The 19,206-nt window shown below is 38.9% G+C and overlaps 1 protein-coding gene across 1 annotated transcript; it reads left to right on the top strand.

Annotated features, from left to right (window-relative positions):
• The first annotated feature begins 546 nt into the window (after window positions 1-546).
• Window positions 547-11,553, top strand: LOC143172516 (protein FAM240C-like). The gene is made up of 3 exons (XM_076362069.1): window positions 547-664; window positions 7,345-7,493; window positions 10,019-11,553. The coding sequence occupies exons 2-3, from the start codon at window positions 7,348-7,350 to the stop codon at window positions 10,149-10,151; spliced, it is 279 nt and encodes a 92-aa protein (XP_076218184.1). The 5' UTR covers window positions 547-664; window positions 7,345-7,347; the 3' UTR covers window positions 10,152-11,553.
• The last annotated feature ends 7,653 nt before the right edge of the window (window positions 11,554-19,206 follow it).

The following is a 19,206-nucleotide window of genomic DNA, read 5'->3' as shown; positions in this document are numbered from 1 at the left end:
TATACGCTATGATTCCAGCTCACAGCTGGCTGAGTTCAGATTCCCGTGCTATTCAGCGTATTAACAGCTTAGCTGGAATCCTGTCATGTAGCCTATCAGGTGCTCTTACAGACCAACACTTCAAAAGGGGTGAAAAAGAAATCTATTTATCTGTCAGTCACTCAGTAGCACAATCCTGAAACAAGCTGTGTTATTCAACATGTTCTCTTCAGATCTATCCATTTTCTTGGAGGGGACAATACTGAATTCTTGCAAGTCATGCGGAAGTTGTGTTCCAGTGATCTGCACTTGTCAAAGAATAACTGTTTCTCCAAAGCCAAGTTATGACATCAGCAGCACCTGCCAAAAATTATAGCACAGATCAAATGTGGCATTCAGAGTTTGTGCCCTGTAACTGTCTGGTCATTCCGCTTGGTGTATTGCAGACTTCACAAAATGAGACTGTGGGTTTGAGTTTTTTTCCCCCCTGCCATTAAACTAATTCATAATAGCAGATGTCATCACTCCCAAATAAAAATGAGTGACAGCTGAAAAGATTTCGTCAGTTATTCCTGGCAGTTGGAGTTCTCTTGAAAAGGGGAACCCAGAGGTAAAACTGACACTATTCAGTAATCACTCAAGAAATCCATACTTTGACAGAAGAGGAAGCTACTATACAATCAAAGTAAGCATTTATATTCTTGTATTTTGGCCAAAATAATATTTTCTCTTCTTATCTTGATTATTAAATGCACCTAGACATACATGCATATACATTTATTTTACTTTTTGTTAAATCATGTGAATTTGAATAATCCTTTCTTCTTCTTCCCTCCATGACCTTGAATATAATATATACCATATATTATGGTATACTTTATTGGAAGATAACCTGATCCTGTCTGATTTATAAAATATCAGAGGTATCCCACCTCTGTTTTGTTTTACTCTAATCTTAACTTCAGTTATTAACCTGTTAGTTGTTCCTATGTCTGTTTTTTGTATTTCTAGAACTTCTGTATTACTCATACTTCAGCTGAAAGGAAAACTACCATAAAATGAACATGTAAGGGGATATTCATCCTAATGATGCATTCTATAAGCGTAATTCAAAACTTTTTAGAACATAAAGCTGTTTTTTTTTAAAAAAAAAAGCACCATAAACAGGCTTTGAACTCATATACTGTACTGTAATAATTCTAGAATGCTGGAAAATGTTCTGTGCTTAGGCAAACAAACTCCAGTGAAGGGCAAAAGGAATAGGAGACTAATTAATGGCCTGACAAAGATAAAATAGCTCATGGTCATGATATGACCCAAGGGACTGAGTCTAGTTGAAGTCAAAGATAATCTTTCCATTGTTTACAATGGTGTTCAAAAAACTCTGAAGGGACTGTGGAAATTCTTTCAGAAATATGTTCATGTTCAAAATTAAAATTGGCTGAATTGTTAAAATTAGCCCTATCTCCACCTTTTAGAAAGGAAACATTTTTTAAGATATAAAAACCAATTATCCTTGTTAAAGATTTTGTTCTTTCAGCAAACATTTTAGAAATAAAATTTAGAAATGTTCAAACACTATTTTATCTTGCTGGTTAAAATATTTTCCAATAAGAAAAAAACCCCATAAGGTTGGTGTCTTTTCATTAGCGAAACGTATTGATTTTTTAAATTATGCATCATTTAGATTAAAAATTACTTTGACAATTTTCTCAAAATATGTTCAGTTAACAGCTTTACTGAATGCACTAAGATACTTCTCACTAAAAAGTAAAAGATTTTCAAAGAATCTCATTGTATGCACAAGTATTGTCTCTCTATATAAAATACTGAATTTTGAAGACAATGGCTAGCTCAAGACACGTATTAAATAGAAAGACTGAAGAAGGTTAAAAGATGCCTCCTGAAGTTTCAGACAGGATTTTCTTCTTTTGCTTGTTTATTTTAGATAAAGGTTACTAAAAATAGCAGTTTTGTTCAAAACATCAAGAGCCATTTCTAACTCCAAAAATTTCTCTGGCAAGAGTCCAAAGTAGAAATACAATTACAAAGTGTGTAGAAGAGAAATTCCTTGCATTAGATATTTGTTCAAGCTCCTTTTTGTACCTCAGTGGAGGTTGTCTGAGATTACAATAATTCAAAATGTGCAGACCAGGAGAGGGCTAAGACCAGAGCATTTGGAAACATACTAATTTAACACTTTTCCAAAGCACATTCAGCCTGCAGATCATATTAAAAGACAGAAGGTTGTACCACTGGCTGTTTCTATATTAATTTTGTGGCAGTGAATAAAAGTTGTGCATATAATAACTTCCAGCTAGAAGCAAAATTTCTTCTCCCTTGCACTAGAGAGATTTATTGAGGAAAAACTACTCATCGTTCACACTTCGAACCTCCTTTAAACATGCTCTGGGGCAGCGGCTCAAAGAGTTTAAACCAATGTATTGTATGTAGATGCTATCTGTGTTTCATGAGTGATTGGCTGTCTTACAGATTGCTGCATGGCCATGTGTTTTATGGTTTGATTATAAATGCAGGAGATTTTTCTTTGACAGTGCCGCTAATTTTATTGATTATTACTTCTTCTTGTGGACATTCTCTATAAATTAATAATTCGTTAACACGTAATTTAATTCCCATAAATGACTAATGTTGTAAAAAACTCTTTCATACACACACACACATATTTCTGACAGTTGAGTTTCAGAGTTGCCAAATACATACGCCACTTTAGCCAAGATCTAGTTTTACCTTTATTTAAATGTTGTTTTATCAGCTTGGCTCCCAAAAAAAGCAGCCAACTATACTTCAAATGGGCAGGTAGGACTGCACAACCCATACAAAAACAGTCCCTCCTCAACCATCTTAGTTGAAGATTTAGTAAGGGACTCTGCCTTGCACCAGTGTTATGCACATTTTAGTAGTTCTTCATAGAAAATGTACTGCAGAAAGTTTCATAACATAAATTTTCAGGACATAAACGATACTTACACTGATTCAAGTCTTCTGAATTAATAATTTTGAACCTATGGAAGTGTTGTTGTTGCTTACTTTACTTTCATATCAGTGGAAAAACATGTTAAAACAACCTGCCATTAGTAGCCAGAAAGACGCCTCCTCAACTTTACTTTAATTTCTCTGGAATGATACCTGGCTATCCAAAATAAAAATAAAGATGATAAAGAACCTCTTTTCCCTGCATAGTTTCCACCCATGCAAAACTGGTGGAGTACCTCTAAGAAAGTGTGTTTTGTACTTACAGAGAAAATCTAACTGTCCTGCTAGTTTCTGAACCCTGATGCATCTGAGTGAAGGAATCAAGAACAAATTTGCGAGAATTAAGTCCAATTGTCAGTGTAACTCCGATTTATGTTATTGGGACATCTAAAAAGAAAGCAGAAAATCACTCAACAACAACAACAATGAAAGATATTTTCTAGAGCAATAATAAAGAATTTGTTTGATACAAAGAAAACAAACCTAGAGAATTACTCAGAAATCCAAACCAAGCTGCTAAGTAGAATCTTCCTATTAAAAAAAAAAAGGTATTACACAGTATACATGAACTCTAATCTCTATGTTGTAATGCCAGGCTCAAAGAAAGGATGCTTTCACACATCATAGCACAAGAGATGCTGGCTAATAATGCCAGACACCACCATCTTCAAAAGTCTTATATCAAGAATCTGTCTTAGCAAGGACCACGGCAATACCATGTGAAATATTCACTGTCACTGACATTCCTAGGAGCTATTATCAAGTCAAGTGTTCTTGGCTTGCAAAAAGTCCCATAGACATACCAGACTAACATTTGCAGAAGTACCTCCATCTTTTGGGTACCTGTCTGACCACAGCTTGTTCCTCTGAGTGGAGCAGCCAAGTTTTAAGGCAGCCAAAACCCTCGTGCACCCCCAAAAAATCTAACCAATTTAGACCTCGGATAAAGACTGGAGGCCCTCTTTGTTCCATTTGAAGAACATCTACTAGAAGTTTAATAATTGTAAAAACTTAATCTCTAATGAAAGGTTAATGTGTTATGGCAGACTCTTACATGAGGCAAAGTATAATAGGGTTTGGAGGGCAAACCTAGACCGTTCGTCAGCAGCTTGCACTTTGCTTCTGAGGCAACAGGATAATTATCTGAAGAGTGTCAAGTGGGCAGCTGCTACTAATAGAAGAGCCTTTAAATGGTGCAAAGACCCAGGTGACCTGCTGGTCTAGGAATGATGAAATAATCATATTCCATCACCCACTGTAACAAGCTACTACCAGAGCATTTATTCTAACACTGCTCAAAGCCTATAGAATTTACATACAGTTAGGGCATGTTCCAGTGTGTCCGTGACATGCATAACTTTTTGCAAGATGAAGCCTTAAATAATACTGTTATTTTAGGGCCTCAGAGTGAGACAAAAGATCATTAAAAGATTACCCGTATTCCCATTTAGACCACATCATTGATAAACAAAGCACATTTAGCAAAGGTGGTAATAGAACTGCTGTACCCACACTGGTGTAACAACTCCTGCTGTATCCCACTGTGCTACTTCTACAGCATCCCCAGTCCACAGCAAGGGAAACACCAGAAAACTGCTGTTTGCCTCAGAGGAAAATATCTGATTGTTTTGGTGATATTGCAGCTTTTGCTGACCTTGCTGTGAGGAGGACCAGTATACTAACCACTCAAGCATGTTTCATACTCCGTCACATAGGAGATTATATTACATGGACTAACCAGTTCACACTTATTGCTCCAGCTGGACTCTGCTGGTCTCTAAGCAACTGGTCTTCTCTGTGGAAAAATACTGCATCTGGAAGCGGCAGAGGTTTTTCTTTTTGTTAAGCAAGTTTTTCAGTCCAGTCAGACTTAGCATGGAGTTTGGCAAAATTATTTGTTATTATTGATCTTTCTAAAAAAACAGGTTTGTGAAAATTACACCAAATCTAAAATATTTAATCTAGGAAGATGCCAAGATCTTACTTTTGTGCCCTTTTAAAACTTCAAGAGTTTAAAATACAGTATTTGATAGGAAGACCTTACACAAGTCTGCCTTCATTGCGTTGCGTCTGACTGTCCTTTTCTTTTCCCCTGATCTTCCACTTACAGCATTGCACAAATCGAAGGTTTCCTCAGATTGGCCTACATTAGCATAGTCTTCGTAGTATTTATCAAGGATAGCTCATAAAGTATGACATTGTCTATGAAGCAGACTCACAAGTACATATCAGGGTCTATGAGGCATTAATTCATCAGCATTACAGAGTGGACAGTTGGCAAAAGTATCTAATGCAGCAGAATATAGATGAACACAAGGAAGCAAAGGGATTTCATAGGAACCCTCCAGTTATGTGCTGATCTAGTCATAGAAAACTCAGGAGCATGGCTTTGGTTTGGGTTTTTTTTTCTTTCTTGCATCTTCCTACTTGCTGGAGGGGCTTAGTGGAGGACACTAATGCAGGAAATCCTGCTTCTCAGATGGGGTAGAAGTATAACACATTGTTGGTACCTTATTTAACATCATAGCAAAGCAATATTTGGCCAGCAACAAATATAGGATATGATGCAATTTTTCTGATTATTTCCTTTGGGAATAAACAACAGAACTTAACTTTTCAAAGTACCATTAAGATCTGACAACCAATGCATATTGGGTAATATCAGCAAGCACCTCAGACAAGCTGAGAATTTTAAAACCCTCCATGTTTGAATACTATGTATTTAGCAAGGAGAATCATAGAATCATAGAATAGTTTGGGTTGGAAGGGACCTCTAAAGGTCATCTAGTCCAACCCCCCTGCCGTGGGCAGGGACATCTTCAACTAGATCAGGTTGCTCAGAGCCCCGTCTAACCTGACCTTGAATGTTTCCAGGGATGGGGCATCCACCACCTCTCTGGGCAACCTGTCCCAGTCTTTCACCACCCTCAGCATAAAAAATTTCTTCCTTATATCTAGCCTAAATCAACCCCCCTTTAGTTTAAAGCCATTCCCCCTTGTCCTGTCACAACAAGCCCTGCTAAAAAGTCTGCTGCCATCTTTTTTATAAGCCCCCTTTAAGTACTGATAGGCTGCAATAAGGTCTCCCTGAAGCCTTCTCTTCTCCAGGCTGAACAACCCCAACTCTCTCAGCCTTTTTTCACAGGAGAGGTGTTCCATCCCCCTGATCATTTTCATGGCCCTCCTCTGGACCCGCTCCAACAGGTCCATGTCTTTCTTCTGCTGAGGGCTCCAGAGCTGGATGCAGTACTCCAGGTGGGGTCTCACCAGAGCAGAGTAGAGGGGCAGAATCCCCTCCCTCGACCTGCTGGCCACGCTTCTTTTGATGCAGCCCAGGATACGATTGGCCTTCTGGGCTGCGAGCGCACATTGCTGGCTCATGACCAGCTTTTCATCTACCAGTACCCCCAAGTCCTTCTCTGCAGGGCTGCTCTCAATCCCTTCATCCCCCAGCCTGTATTGATACGAGGGGTTGCCCCAACCCAGGTGCAGGACCTTGCACTTGGCCTTGTTGAACCTCATGAGGTTCACATGGGTCCACTTCTGGAGCTTGTCCAGGTTCCTCTGAACAGCATCGCATCCCTCTGACCACACCACTCAGCTTGGCATCATCTGCAAACTTGCTGAGGGTGCACTCGATCCCACTGTCTATGTCATTGATGAAGATATTAAACAGTACTGGTCCCAATATGGACTGGTATTCACTTCATTTCTGTCCTTTCTCTCATTTATTGGAACTCATCTCTATATTTTAACGAGCTCTACTTTTGACAGTATTTAAGACTGAATTTTGATAAATTAAAGAACAAGACCATAACATGCTCCCGAGGGCTTTGCACTCTGTGTGCTTCAACTTTAGATTCATTATTCCCCTGCATATTTTGTGCTTGATATCATTTGGAGTAGTAAAAGGAATTATTTAAGAGCAACGTATTTCCCTTGGATAACAACCCTCTATGATCTCTCTTAAAACTACAGGAGGCATAAAAAGGGAAAGCCCTTCACAACATCTCATCTGAACTTCAGTGATGATGGCACTATATTTGAAAGTATTTTTCCCAAGTTCTTCCAAAACCACTTAAAATTTCACACATACTGAGGGCTCCATAATATTTCAGTGAACTGTGCCATGTGTAGTCATTACTCAGTAACAAAAATATAGGTATACCATTTAACTATCACCCAAGGCCTGTTTCAATGCCTTATGTTTTGCTTCAAGGCAGAGTAAGCATCAGTTACCTATTCTTCTCAGGTGACATACTTTATTTTAATAGCACTTCATAAGAAAGAAATTGCAAGGGGCTAAGCAACACAGTATCTGCCTCAGGTTAGGCTCCTGACTGCTCTGATCTCCAAATTGCTTTGCAGAAAATGAGCAAGCATACCAAATTTAGACGCCATAAGATGGGTGGTCATGATGCAGAAGGGCTGAAGAACTTCTGGGAAAAAGTCATCCAAGAGCAAACTAAGCAACGAGAAGGTGAAGAGTCTAGGTTAAGCAAAAGCGCACTGAACAAGTAAGTGGTAATTTTCCTTTTGCACAAGACAGCAAGGCATGTCATCACGTGCTTTAAAATAAGGTAACCTGTTATTGTACTGCTTTATTCATAGCACAGATTGTGTTCTGGATCTTTGGCACTTTTCCTCTCACAGCTGCTTGTCTCATATTTCTATGGCTCTTCTGCATGGAAACTCAGACACCCCTCACCCCTGAACCTCATGAGCATTCTTCAAAGGCCTTGGAGCATAGCCATGTAAAAATAAAGCACTTTGGCACTATGGCTTGTGACAACCAGAAACTATCAGAATTTTTACCTGGAACTGGTACAGCTACACAAATAAATAACATAGTATTACATTAAAGGGACAGGCAAACCACCCATTTAATATGTAGCATAAACAAATCCATAGCATCTTTATCATGTTTAACAGCCCTTTGCATTATATAAGCCCAAAGATAGAAATGGTACAATAAGATTTTCCCGTCCCATGAAACACATTTCATAAGCATTCCTGCTATACAACAGTTAAAAAATAAGGCTATTCAAATTTATTTAATTTTTTTTCCAAAACAGTATAAAACAACAGGCACCACCTAGAAAGAGCTGTGACTGTGGTTTACATACTCTGCACAAGCATGGTAGACTGCTTCAAATTCTTGCTCAACCTGTTGCACCAGGGTTTGAACCAGGGTCTCCCACACATTAAGTGAATCCCCTGACTAATAACGGACAGAGAAAGAGGATAAGAAATACCTGTACCTCCTGTGTTTTTCTGACGGGCTTTCCTCCTGAAGTTGACAAAGGTTTTCCTGCATAAACTTTCCTCAAAACTGGGACATTCACATAAATTAATTTGACTTCAACAAACAAGAATGTGCCGGAAGGAACTGTTTCTTTAAAAAAAATTCCAGGTACTCTGACCCTAGTGCCCAAGGAGGAAGCTACTGTCATCATTTTAAAGATGAGGAAATCAAGATCTGGGCAGGCCTTGTGTCCCAACAGAGTCAGATGTAGACACTCCTGCTCCCAATATCCTACTCTGGCTCATCCGTAATATTACCAAACCCAAATCACCAAGTTGCTGGAGGGAAAACATGTATACGAAAACCCAGGAAAGTGTTCAGCTGCACTGGAAACCTTTGTCACTCTAGCTTCACAAAAATCTACCACAAGAAGACATCACAAACCAATTACAGTTAGGGGTGTAGATAATATTTTTAACTTCACAAAGCTAAAAATGTTAACAGCTTTTATAAGATCTTCTCTGAATAGAAAAAAAAATGCAGCAAAATAATTTTGAATATGTCTTAACTTACATATTCAATATGTCTTAACTGACTGGTCACATCTGAAATAGACCCAAGCAAGTTCCTTCAAGGTCACTTGACCAAAGTCCAAATTATTCACAAAGTGTTCTCTAATTTGAAAAAAAAATACTTTCAGGAAGTAATAGACACTGTCATTACAAAATCTACAGGTCCACTACCTCATGTAAGTGGCACCTGGGTGAATAAGAGGGCTTTAAGTATAGGCAAGTGGTCCCTCTGTGACACCTAGGACACTAGCTGCCAAGGAACACCAGTGCTGTCTGTGGCAAATTTTTACTAATTGCACCAATTTTTTGAGGCTTAACTATATGCACAAGAGAATAGGGAAGCCAAGACAGGGTAGACCAAATGAGAAAAGTTTAACACACATCCTGAAATCAAACTCAGAAGCCAAACTAACACAAGCATCCATGTGAAACAGCCACTGCTAAGTTATTCTCAGATTAAATCATTGGCTGCTGTTCTTTTTAATGCACCAAATGTAATATAAAAACACATATATTCCACAATTCATTTGGCATTACCATATGATATCTAATCCTATAACATTGCTGGGTCAGGTGTTTCACAACACCATTTCCTTTGGAAAATGACCCAGACAACATTATCTTGCAGTGGTCCCTAGTGATTTTCTCTTCTGTCTGTACTATACCTGTGTCTTGAAGCTATGTGGCTCCTCTTGCATGTGACATTAATTCTTTTCACTAAACACATACAAGGTCTGCAGAGATTTTGGGTACAAAATGGTTACTTTTTTTTTCTTTTTTTTTTTCTTCAGAGTAAACCCAAATGGACATATTTAAAGTTCTGCTTGCTCTCCTCCACAGCATTTTAGAGTAAACTTGGGGGGTCGGAGGGTGTAATTGCATTTTTTAATTTACACATTGAATGACCTTACTGGATAGACAGTACTTCTGTGTGGCTTTGAGAATACCCCAGAGGAAAAAACAGAGCTCTTCACACTGACAGTATTTCAGCAGTTGTTTGACTCATTAGGAATCCAGCAATGTCAACCACTGATACCATCAGCACTATCCCTTTCTCCCCTGCATTCCCAATCTAGCAAGCTATAGAGATGTGTAGATGGTAAATAAATACGGGACAAGTGCTACGGTGATGAAAGAGAGGAAAGCTTCCACCCTGCTGAAAAGCCCTGGATACATTTGAAGGATTTGGCTCAGTACTTGCTAAGTGCTTGTCCTCTCTTTGCAGACTCCGCCAGGAATGGACTCTGCGGCTGGAAGGCCAAGCAAGGCAGGTCCAGGCGCACACGAAAACGCAGAAAGAACAGATGACACTGCTGTCCATCGAGGGTCTTCCCTCACCAGATAAAACTGTTGCTTAAAGTTACTGTGAAAACACAGAAAGCATTGGGCCTGACTCTGACCTTCTGCATGCACCTATAAACCAGCAGTTACACTGCTGAACAAGCAAAAGGTCAGAATCTGGCCCTTTTCCAGACTACTTACTAGAGCTACTAATAAAGTCCTACTGAAATTCGGTGCAAGAACAAGGCCACAGTATACAATCCTGAAAAAAATGCAAAGGGATAGATGAGAGGCAGACACCTTTAATTCTCTATGATACATTATTACTGCGATGCAGCAGGACTTTCTTATGTAACACTCTGCATTTCCAAGTGATAACAACATATTTCTCAGAAAGAGGATTGCTTGTTTAATAGGAATAATACATTCAGATGGCTGCATGCAAAATTGCACATTTCCATTTACAGAGCTCACAGAGTCTAGCTTAATGTAGATATAAGCTGTTCTGCCTGTCTTGATGAGCCTCAGTGAAGGGAGTTAAGGATTAGTCTGATCAGCTGGACAGAAGGAGAAATATGTTCTTTAATGGAATCAGGAAAAAAAAAAGAGCTTTTCTGATCAACATATAAGAAAATTTACAGATCTTAATCATTAAATGAACACAGGAAAGGATTTTGACTTTCATGGGGTAGGTAAGAAAAAGACTACTAAGGTTATTATGAACCAGTCTGAGAAATGTCAGAGCAAGTGAGTATGAAAGAGAGTTTGAAATAGAAGGCAGAGAATCAGTTCGTAACAGCACAGGAATGCTTTGCAAGGTATCACTTGCTATACCTGGTATGCACTAATCCAAACACTTGCTGCATTTCATCTTCTTCTAGGTCAGGTGAAATACGGGGAGGAATAACTAAACACAGGGTAATAATAGTGTGTTCTGTTTACCTATAGCCTCTGTGTCTAAATAACGTATCTTTTGGATGAAAACATTTACTTGTTATCTCTTCAATTAATTTCTTTTAAATGCAATAGAAGAGTCATAAGTTTAAACAACTATTTTTCTCTAACAATATTGAGCCAGATGGAATTTTACCTTGCATCTTTGTTTACACTGAAAAAGTAGATAGGAATACATTTGATAAATTTCAGAACAAAACAAAAATTAAACCATTTTGACCTCACAGAAATGCTTTTTTATCCTTTCAGAATATTTCATTAAAACACACAATTTTACAGGGTGTTCCCACTTCTGCATAGTGACATTCTCCCATAGAAAAAAACATGCTGTCACAAAAATGTTGTTATTCCATGAAGGACTAAAACGATTAAAAACTTATTAAATGTTCTTTGGTTATTGAAGGGAATATAGAATCAGTCTCTTTTCATACAACCCAACCCAAAAAGCAATTGTTTCTTCCAGTGTTTTTGTTCTATTAGAAAAGCAATGCTGAAAAATAATAAAGTTGTAGCTGCTTTTGCCTTTGCAGACTGGTGTCTTTCTTCTGTGTTCATTTATTTCCCACTATTCTCTAAAAAGTTCTTTCGCTGCCACCCAAGTTAAACATTATCTCTGGTGAAGAAGATAGGACCTGAACCTGCTGCCACTTACATAAAAAACATAGTAGTTCACAGTAGTTCACTGTCCTCTATAGCTAAAGGACATAGACAGGGCCTACTGAAATGGAGAAATGCCAGATTCCCCACTTCTGAAAATCAGATCTACTAGATTTGCTGACTTAACCACTGCTTTATGGTGTTGTAATGCCACCCACATCACTGCAGCTTACCCCTACTCTATGCCAGTGTGACAAGAGAAGAAGACCCAAGAAAAGCTGGCCCAATAAGCATTTATTGTTCGTTTACATTTAATGTCAATGTTTCTAATTATTAGGAACACTTTTATGACAGTATATCTGTTTATGAAGTTATATAAGACACAGGAAAAAGACCACACAAGTAGGTTCAATCCACACACAGCAATTTTCAGCACTCCCCAGAGAGTACCCGAAAACCACCATAGGTCCCCAAGCAGCAGCCTTTCCATCAGGAGCTCTGAGGAGGTCGAGGGATGTGTGAAATCACTTCCACTACAGGCAGGTGGCATCATATTGACTACCCACCAGAGGAGTGTCACAGGCATTGTTTATCTTCACAAGTACATGGAACCCATTTCAGCCGTAAATGGGTTTCTGATACATCCACTGCAGCGCGGAGTGTGTATATCACAAGTGTGAAGGACTAAAATCCTCCCACTCTTAGTCAAAACTAGCACTTCGTGAGTTGTTCACGTGCATATGCATTAGTCATGCTTACCTATTCTAACACATATTTTACAGGACAACAGTATCCTGGTGTCTCCATGATATTGAACACCAGATGCTTTCTGTTCCCAAATGTGGGTGTTCATCCATTTTCACTGCTACTGCACATACAACCAGGAAAGGAATCAAGTACTAGAAATAATAAAGTCTAGCAGCCGGATGTAGCCAGACACGTTGCTTGCAAATTGCAAAGCTGAAGGCAGACAGTAAGGTGACAGATAGCATTTTGTCCTTTTGCTTTAGTTACTGAATTGACGAAATTCAAGCCTGAATTTAGCCATTTCAGACATACCTGAAAATGTCAAACCTGGCCTTCATTAAAAAAAAGCAAGCAAACAAAAGTCAGTTCAAGTTGAATTATTATATTAAAAAAATCTGTCTCATTCATATACACAGCCCCCATTGATAAAACAGGATATCCAGTGAGCATAAGCTGTTGGGAGAGTAGGCCCCTTCAACTGAACACAGCATTTTTTTCCTCCCTTGTCCCTAGTTTCTCCTCCTTTCCAATGAAAAAAAAAAAAAAGAAGATCAAAATGAAAATTTAGATTACAATAGCTATATTAAGAAAGTTGGACTAGTTATTTGAGAAGAAAAACTAATCACCCAGATATTTTTTTCCTTGGAGTTTATTAATTTGCCTAATAGAAAAAGAATTGGAATTGAGTATCAGTTAGTCTGCATAACTGGTACCACCCTGAGTCTGCACTAGCAAGACATTACCATGTGTTACATCTGCATATAATCCAGTCCAGCACTTGCCCAAGCCAGTAAAGAACAACTGAAATTGTACAGGATAGGGTAGAGACTAATGTTTTTGGTCATGGGACTTTAATCGTATTATATAAGATGCAATAGGTGTGGATCATATCTATGAGGTAATGCACTTAAGCTGGCATACTGACATCAGCTGCAGAACACCCACTTAGCATGTCCAAATTTATGTGCGTGGCAGATAACGTGAGCACATACTACACTCATTCACATGATTACTCTTAAGCGTTGCATCTGATCCAGGAACCAGTGACTAATGCTTGAGAGACAGCAAGGATTGCTTTCTTGAACTGTCTCTGAGCAGTGGCCAGCTTTCTCAAATCAAGGCAGTCAAAAGGGTGAATATAAACCACATTGAGCTGCAGCCTGACTTCATTCAAACACCATCCAGAAGCACTCACACAATCAGTTACAGATAGGACATGTTTAAATAAGCAGCAACTCAACACCTGTCAGCTGCTACACTTGAATTAGCACTTAAATTCAGACCAGGAAAGCCTTTTTTAAGTGAAGCCCTTGATTGTCTGTACTTACCACACACTGGTTTGGATCACAGAGCAAATTTAAGGCATGCAAACCAGATTTCTTTCAGAGGAAACTAAACCAGACCAGAAGCTGTGCTCCCAGTGCACACCAAAGGACCCTAGCCTCTAAGGATCTGAGACAAGCACTAGCTCTTCAGACAGTTTTGAGACACTTGCACAGTGGGGATATTTGGTCCAACTAACCAAATTAGATTGAGTCTGACGTAAACCCCTGAACCATGCTTAGTCTAATGTAGGGACCTCAGCAGCAGCCACTTTGATCTACTGAGCTGCTGGTAATGTGCTGAGTCACTTGCTAATGTGGATGAGTATGACCCAACCAAAACAACAGAGATGGGATCAAAGCACATTAATACATTTCACGTATATCAAAAGGTGGACCTTAGCAGATATAACGGCTGAGCTCAGGAATGATAATTTAATTATACAGCCATACAGATGTCCTAGTATGCATAACTTTGCACAGCTTGGTCAACTGACCTACTGGAGCTGCATGTGTTGGAACAGTTTACCCACGCTACAATAAAACTTAGCATAGGTCTGGCTTCTGGAACCATAAAACAGCTATGTGCGGTTCAGTTCTACAGTTAAATGATAGGACTATGAGGATAATTACCAATTTCCTAGCCCAAATGTTCCTCTTAATTACAAACTGGCTGTGTCCTGAGGGATGCTGTTCTCTATTTTGCCTATTAAACAGCACTTGACTGGGCCTTCACTGCCACAGTGTGAATAAGAAATAGTCAATCACATAAAACTTGTACATAAAAAATACTTGTGGATTGAAAAAGGCATCTGTAGATAAATGAGGATGAAACAAAGAGTAGCTCTAGAAAATCTTATACTTCCTGAGGACGCTCCCCTTCATTAATTAAACATTACTATATTATTTATTTCTCACAGAGAAGGACAAGAGTTACCCCTGGTGTTACACATTTGAGACAAAATTGCACACAAAAATTCAGCAGTAAGGACTGACAATACAAAAACCTACTTCTTTCTCCTATTTCCCATCTATTTCAGCTGTATGTATTTATCTGTGTGTTATTTAGTTTCAAGAGTTTTAAACCTATTTCAAGCTAAGGTGGACACAAAGCAGGGAAAATTCCAGCCCCAAAAATGACAGTCTGACTAATAGCCTGAAAAAGGGTAATATTACCAGGGAAGCCAAACTTAACAATAGGTTGCTATGTGCTACCTCCATAATTAAGTATACTTGTCTCAAATGCCATTCCTTAAATGAAATAATAATTTCCTACTAGTGATTATTGAAATGTGAGAGACTACTGGCCTAATCTTTACCTGGTACTCAGTGCCCGTTTTCAGCCTCAATGGGTCTACTCACAACGGTATGACTTCAGAGGTTCACAATCAGGGTCACTTTTTTTTCCATAGCACACAGCAGCAGCATCAGGGAGACTTATAATTTCAAACAATGGCAGTAATAACATAATCATCTGACAAAAAACAAAGGGGGGAAAAAGATGCAGTAGCAAATCTGAAAGATATTTAGATTAGCTATTTTGGCCAATTCTTTAAAGAATAGCCCCTTTGTGTTTGGTTTCCCCTATGATTGTACTGCATATCCAACATGAACATTGGTGCCATTTGATCAGAACTGTAACTTCCCAATATATTTTTACTGTTCAACCATAGGCAACAGTTCAAAAAATAGACTTAATAGTGAAAAGTTTTGATTCTGTTAGATTTAGTATCTAACACAGAGAAATTGTATCTGCAAAATACTGATACAAAAAGCTCAGTCTATGTTGTTTATTTGCAAATAAGCAGCAGAAAATTATGTTTTCAAAGAGATTTTGCTATAGTTATTGTTATTTTTCTCCCTCTAATGTGCTATTCTAGTTAATAAATGCATCACTATTGTTAGAGTTTGGGGTTGCAGTATAGGCTATAGACTATATAGTCTAATTAGACAAGGAAAACACAACATTACTGGAGTGGCCAACAGTGTTATTTCAGACAAACCGTTTGAAAAAGTACCTGTGTTTGCCCTGATATCTTAATTTCAGTTTTTTCAGGGTGATGTTGATTCCACAGCAGCTTCTCTTACAGAAATTTATTCTGTAAGTTTTGTACAGTGCTTTTATATGTATTCCAATAAGTGAACAACAATCCACACAATTGTTCATTTTTACATGTAAAAAGTTCCAAATAACAATGCTGTCTCATTAATTACTGGATATTTTTGCAGCAGAGTTCTTGTTAGAGCTTAGTTAATGATAAAGTGCTAACTAATGAACTGATATTGTGCAGCTTTCGGACAGTACACGAGTTTACTGATTTTGTTGATACTGCCTCAATCATTAAGTATGTATTTATAATAACAAGACTAACAGTCACTGAAAATAAGCCCTACAAGCAGGAAGGGCAGTCTAATCTAAAATATCAGAAACAGCAGTTATTATCCACCATCTCAAATGAACACTTAATAATCTGGAACTAAATCCCTTCAGGCTCCATTTATGATATGTACACATTTCTGCTGAAGTGATGACAAATACTCCATTTTTCCAGAACTAATGACCCCTCTATAATATGTACTAGGGGACTGACAATTGTGTGGAATGAGTCTGTCAACAAACTAATAGAGTGCAGCCACGTTTGAAAAGTTTTATGCCTAAACCACAGGCAAATTTCAGTACTTCCAACCCATAATAAGCCCCTCTGGAGCCATATCGAAATCCTGTAGCATGTGTTTGGTCAAGAGAGTTTCTGCATATGCTTTGTTTATTTTCGGTTTGGTTACCTTTGGCCATTACAGATAATTAGTAGCAATACATGAAAGTAATTAATATGTAACACTTCACTGTGTTCTGACAAAATACTAGTGTCTCATGGGATGTTTTATTGCTTTAATTGGTGGATGCACTAAAGGATATCCTCTTTATCTCAAAACCAAAACATTTTTTTTTATTCCAAGGCACCTCTGAAGAAGATCTTAAAGTAGGTACAGGTGTATCTTACAGCTTTACTGCAGGCATTTTGACAGCTCTCAGTTAATATATCACTACAAAGATTAAGGATGCAGAAAATAAGTATACCTTCAACTATATTAGTTGCTATATTTATAGTTTAACTTGGACACTGCCATTACATACCCTGGAATCACCAGGGAAAACAGCCAGCCCCGATGACAAGGCTAGCATCTCTCACAGCAAGCTAGTTTTGAAAAGTATAATGCTGACTAGCCCAAATACTGCTAGATTTGAGCCATTGTTACCGTAAGTAGGCAGATGAAAAACTCTCTAAGACTCAATTTGGAGTTTTAGAAAGCAGGCATTCTTTATTGCGGCACTGGGCGCACAGGGGATCGCTCCACCTAGATTGCGCCGGGCTGCTCAACTATGGGAGTTATGTACAATCAGAATATACATATTCATTAAATTTCTAAGAAATGATTAGCATATTCATGTTATTTCTTGGAACTCATTAACATATGCAAAACTCTTTAACGCATGCGCTCTTATGTTCATTGGTGGTCTTCCAGGGTCCTCTGGTGGTCGTCGATAGTCTTCCTCACTGTGTCCGCTAATTGAACTCAGTCTTTTCACCTAGTTGCAGTAGCTGATTTCAGCATAACTTCCTTATCCATTCCACCCCTGTACACACAGCTTCAAGGATTCCTTTTATCTATGGAATGTCCAGTCTGCAGAACATGTAGTTACTTCACTTCGACAAAGAAAACCATATGTCTCCTTAGTATTTCGGTATCACCATTGTTTTCAACAAAAGCCAGCAAATTTGAGCAGGTACACTGCCTAGTTCCATCAGTGCCATCTTCTCTTTCAGGTACCCTCTTACCTGGAATCTCTGGCACTCAGTTGTAAAGGCTCCCATCCAAGTGCAAATTCTCCTGCCTGCCAGTCCTCAATGCACCTTAACAAAGTATGGTATTTCTGTTGGCAAGCAGGCAACAAGAATTCACAGCTAGGCTGCAGGATTTTTGAACAGAGGAGCTTTATTTATGTTGCCAAGAGACAAGAGCAAAATTTGAATTGGGAAAAATACGGCCTTCTAGCGTGAATTCTAGTCAATGTGACAGGCTTCTTGAGCTTTGCTCTGATCTGGCATGTAATTACTATGTATCCCTGATCTGCAAACTGCATCTCCTAAGCTGCAGGGCAATCGCTGACTTGCACACATTCATTTTCTAACAAGAAAATAGTACTTGAGAGACTTGTCTCAGAAAATTAATTTTTAATCATTGAAAACAAATAGAAATAAAAGCAATCAATTATGCCTTCAGATGCTTCAAATTACTCCAGATTAACATGTCAATTAAAAAGTAAATGAAGCTGAACACATCTATGTGAATTTTACCTGTGTGAAACATAGTTTTTCTAGCAGCATCATTTAATCAAGTTATAACTGAAACAATGAAAGCCTTCCACATGGAGGACTGAAATTACAGTTAAAAATAATTTTTTCTGTTCCAAAGAAAAGTACATGCAGACACACTATCTTACATGCTTCAGCAATTCCAATCTCAAGTTTAGGAAAATGTCAGTTTGCGATGCCCCATCTCCAATCTGGATGCAACATAGACACAGTGCTCTGTCTCCTGGTTTCTGAATATTTGGTGTTCGGCACAATTTCACCTGGCTGTTTGCCAGCCATATGAGGAATATGTCAGAGAAGAAAACCACGCTAGGGAATGTAAAACACCGATGCACCTCATCCCCCCCCCCAGCAGCCTCAGGCACACAGGTTCTAGGAAGACCTAAACACAAAATAAAACTGCTTCCAGAGCACAAGATTTTTGTTCTTTTGTTTTGGTTTTCTGTTGTTTTGGGGTTGGGAGTTTTTTTGGGGGGCAGCGTCAGAGAAACAAGGTCAAAGAAGGGACATTCAAGTCCCCATGAGAGTACTGGCAAGCTTCTGCTCCCTCGGTCTGGAACCAAGTTTTGCCTTTTCCTGCAGGACGTGTTTTACACCTCTGTATCATTGAAGGGGGACTCCACCATCTTCTCCAAGTGCCAAAGAGACACACAGATGTGTGCAAGAAGGCCATGCGAGAGGGATGGCCACCCAGGGCAGCTGCCTCCACAACTGCCGTCCTGCTAGAAGGGCTAAGAGCCAAAGCTACCGCCCAATCTTCTTTCACCCCACTTTCCACAGCCTCCCCCAGCTACTTAAAGCTGCCTTTCAGTTATCAGCAGTAGGAGCAACAGCCCGCTAGGTCTATGAGTAGCAATGCGGAAGGGGCTCTGAGGACAGGAATCTAGATACATCCTGACTTTCTCTTCCCTGTCACCCTGAAATTGCGTGTGACAGATGCTGCTTGAGAACTGCTGGCTGCTCTCATGTCAGTCCCAAATGCAACCAGCTGTGGCAGTGGGGCAGTCACAGGACAAACCCCAGTCAGTGCATGTGAGGCAAAGTTTCTCTTCGGTGTTCCTGTGCAGCCTATGACAAGAGGAGGAATGTATAAGCAAGAAAGAAATGGAAGATGGAAATTAAAGTCAAGGTAACAG

The sequence above is a fragment of the Aptenodytes patagonicus genome, chromosome Z (assembly GCF_965638725.1).
Source record: "Aptenodytes patagonicus chromosome Z, bAptPat1.pri.cur, whole genome shotgun sequence".
Classification (NCBI taxonomy): domain Eukaryota; kingdom Metazoa; phylum Chordata; class Aves; order Sphenisciformes; family Spheniscidae; genus Aptenodytes; species Aptenodytes patagonicus.
The sequence above is the reverse complement of the archived record's forward strand: the minus strand, read 5'-3'. Positions and strand labels throughout refer to the sequence as shown.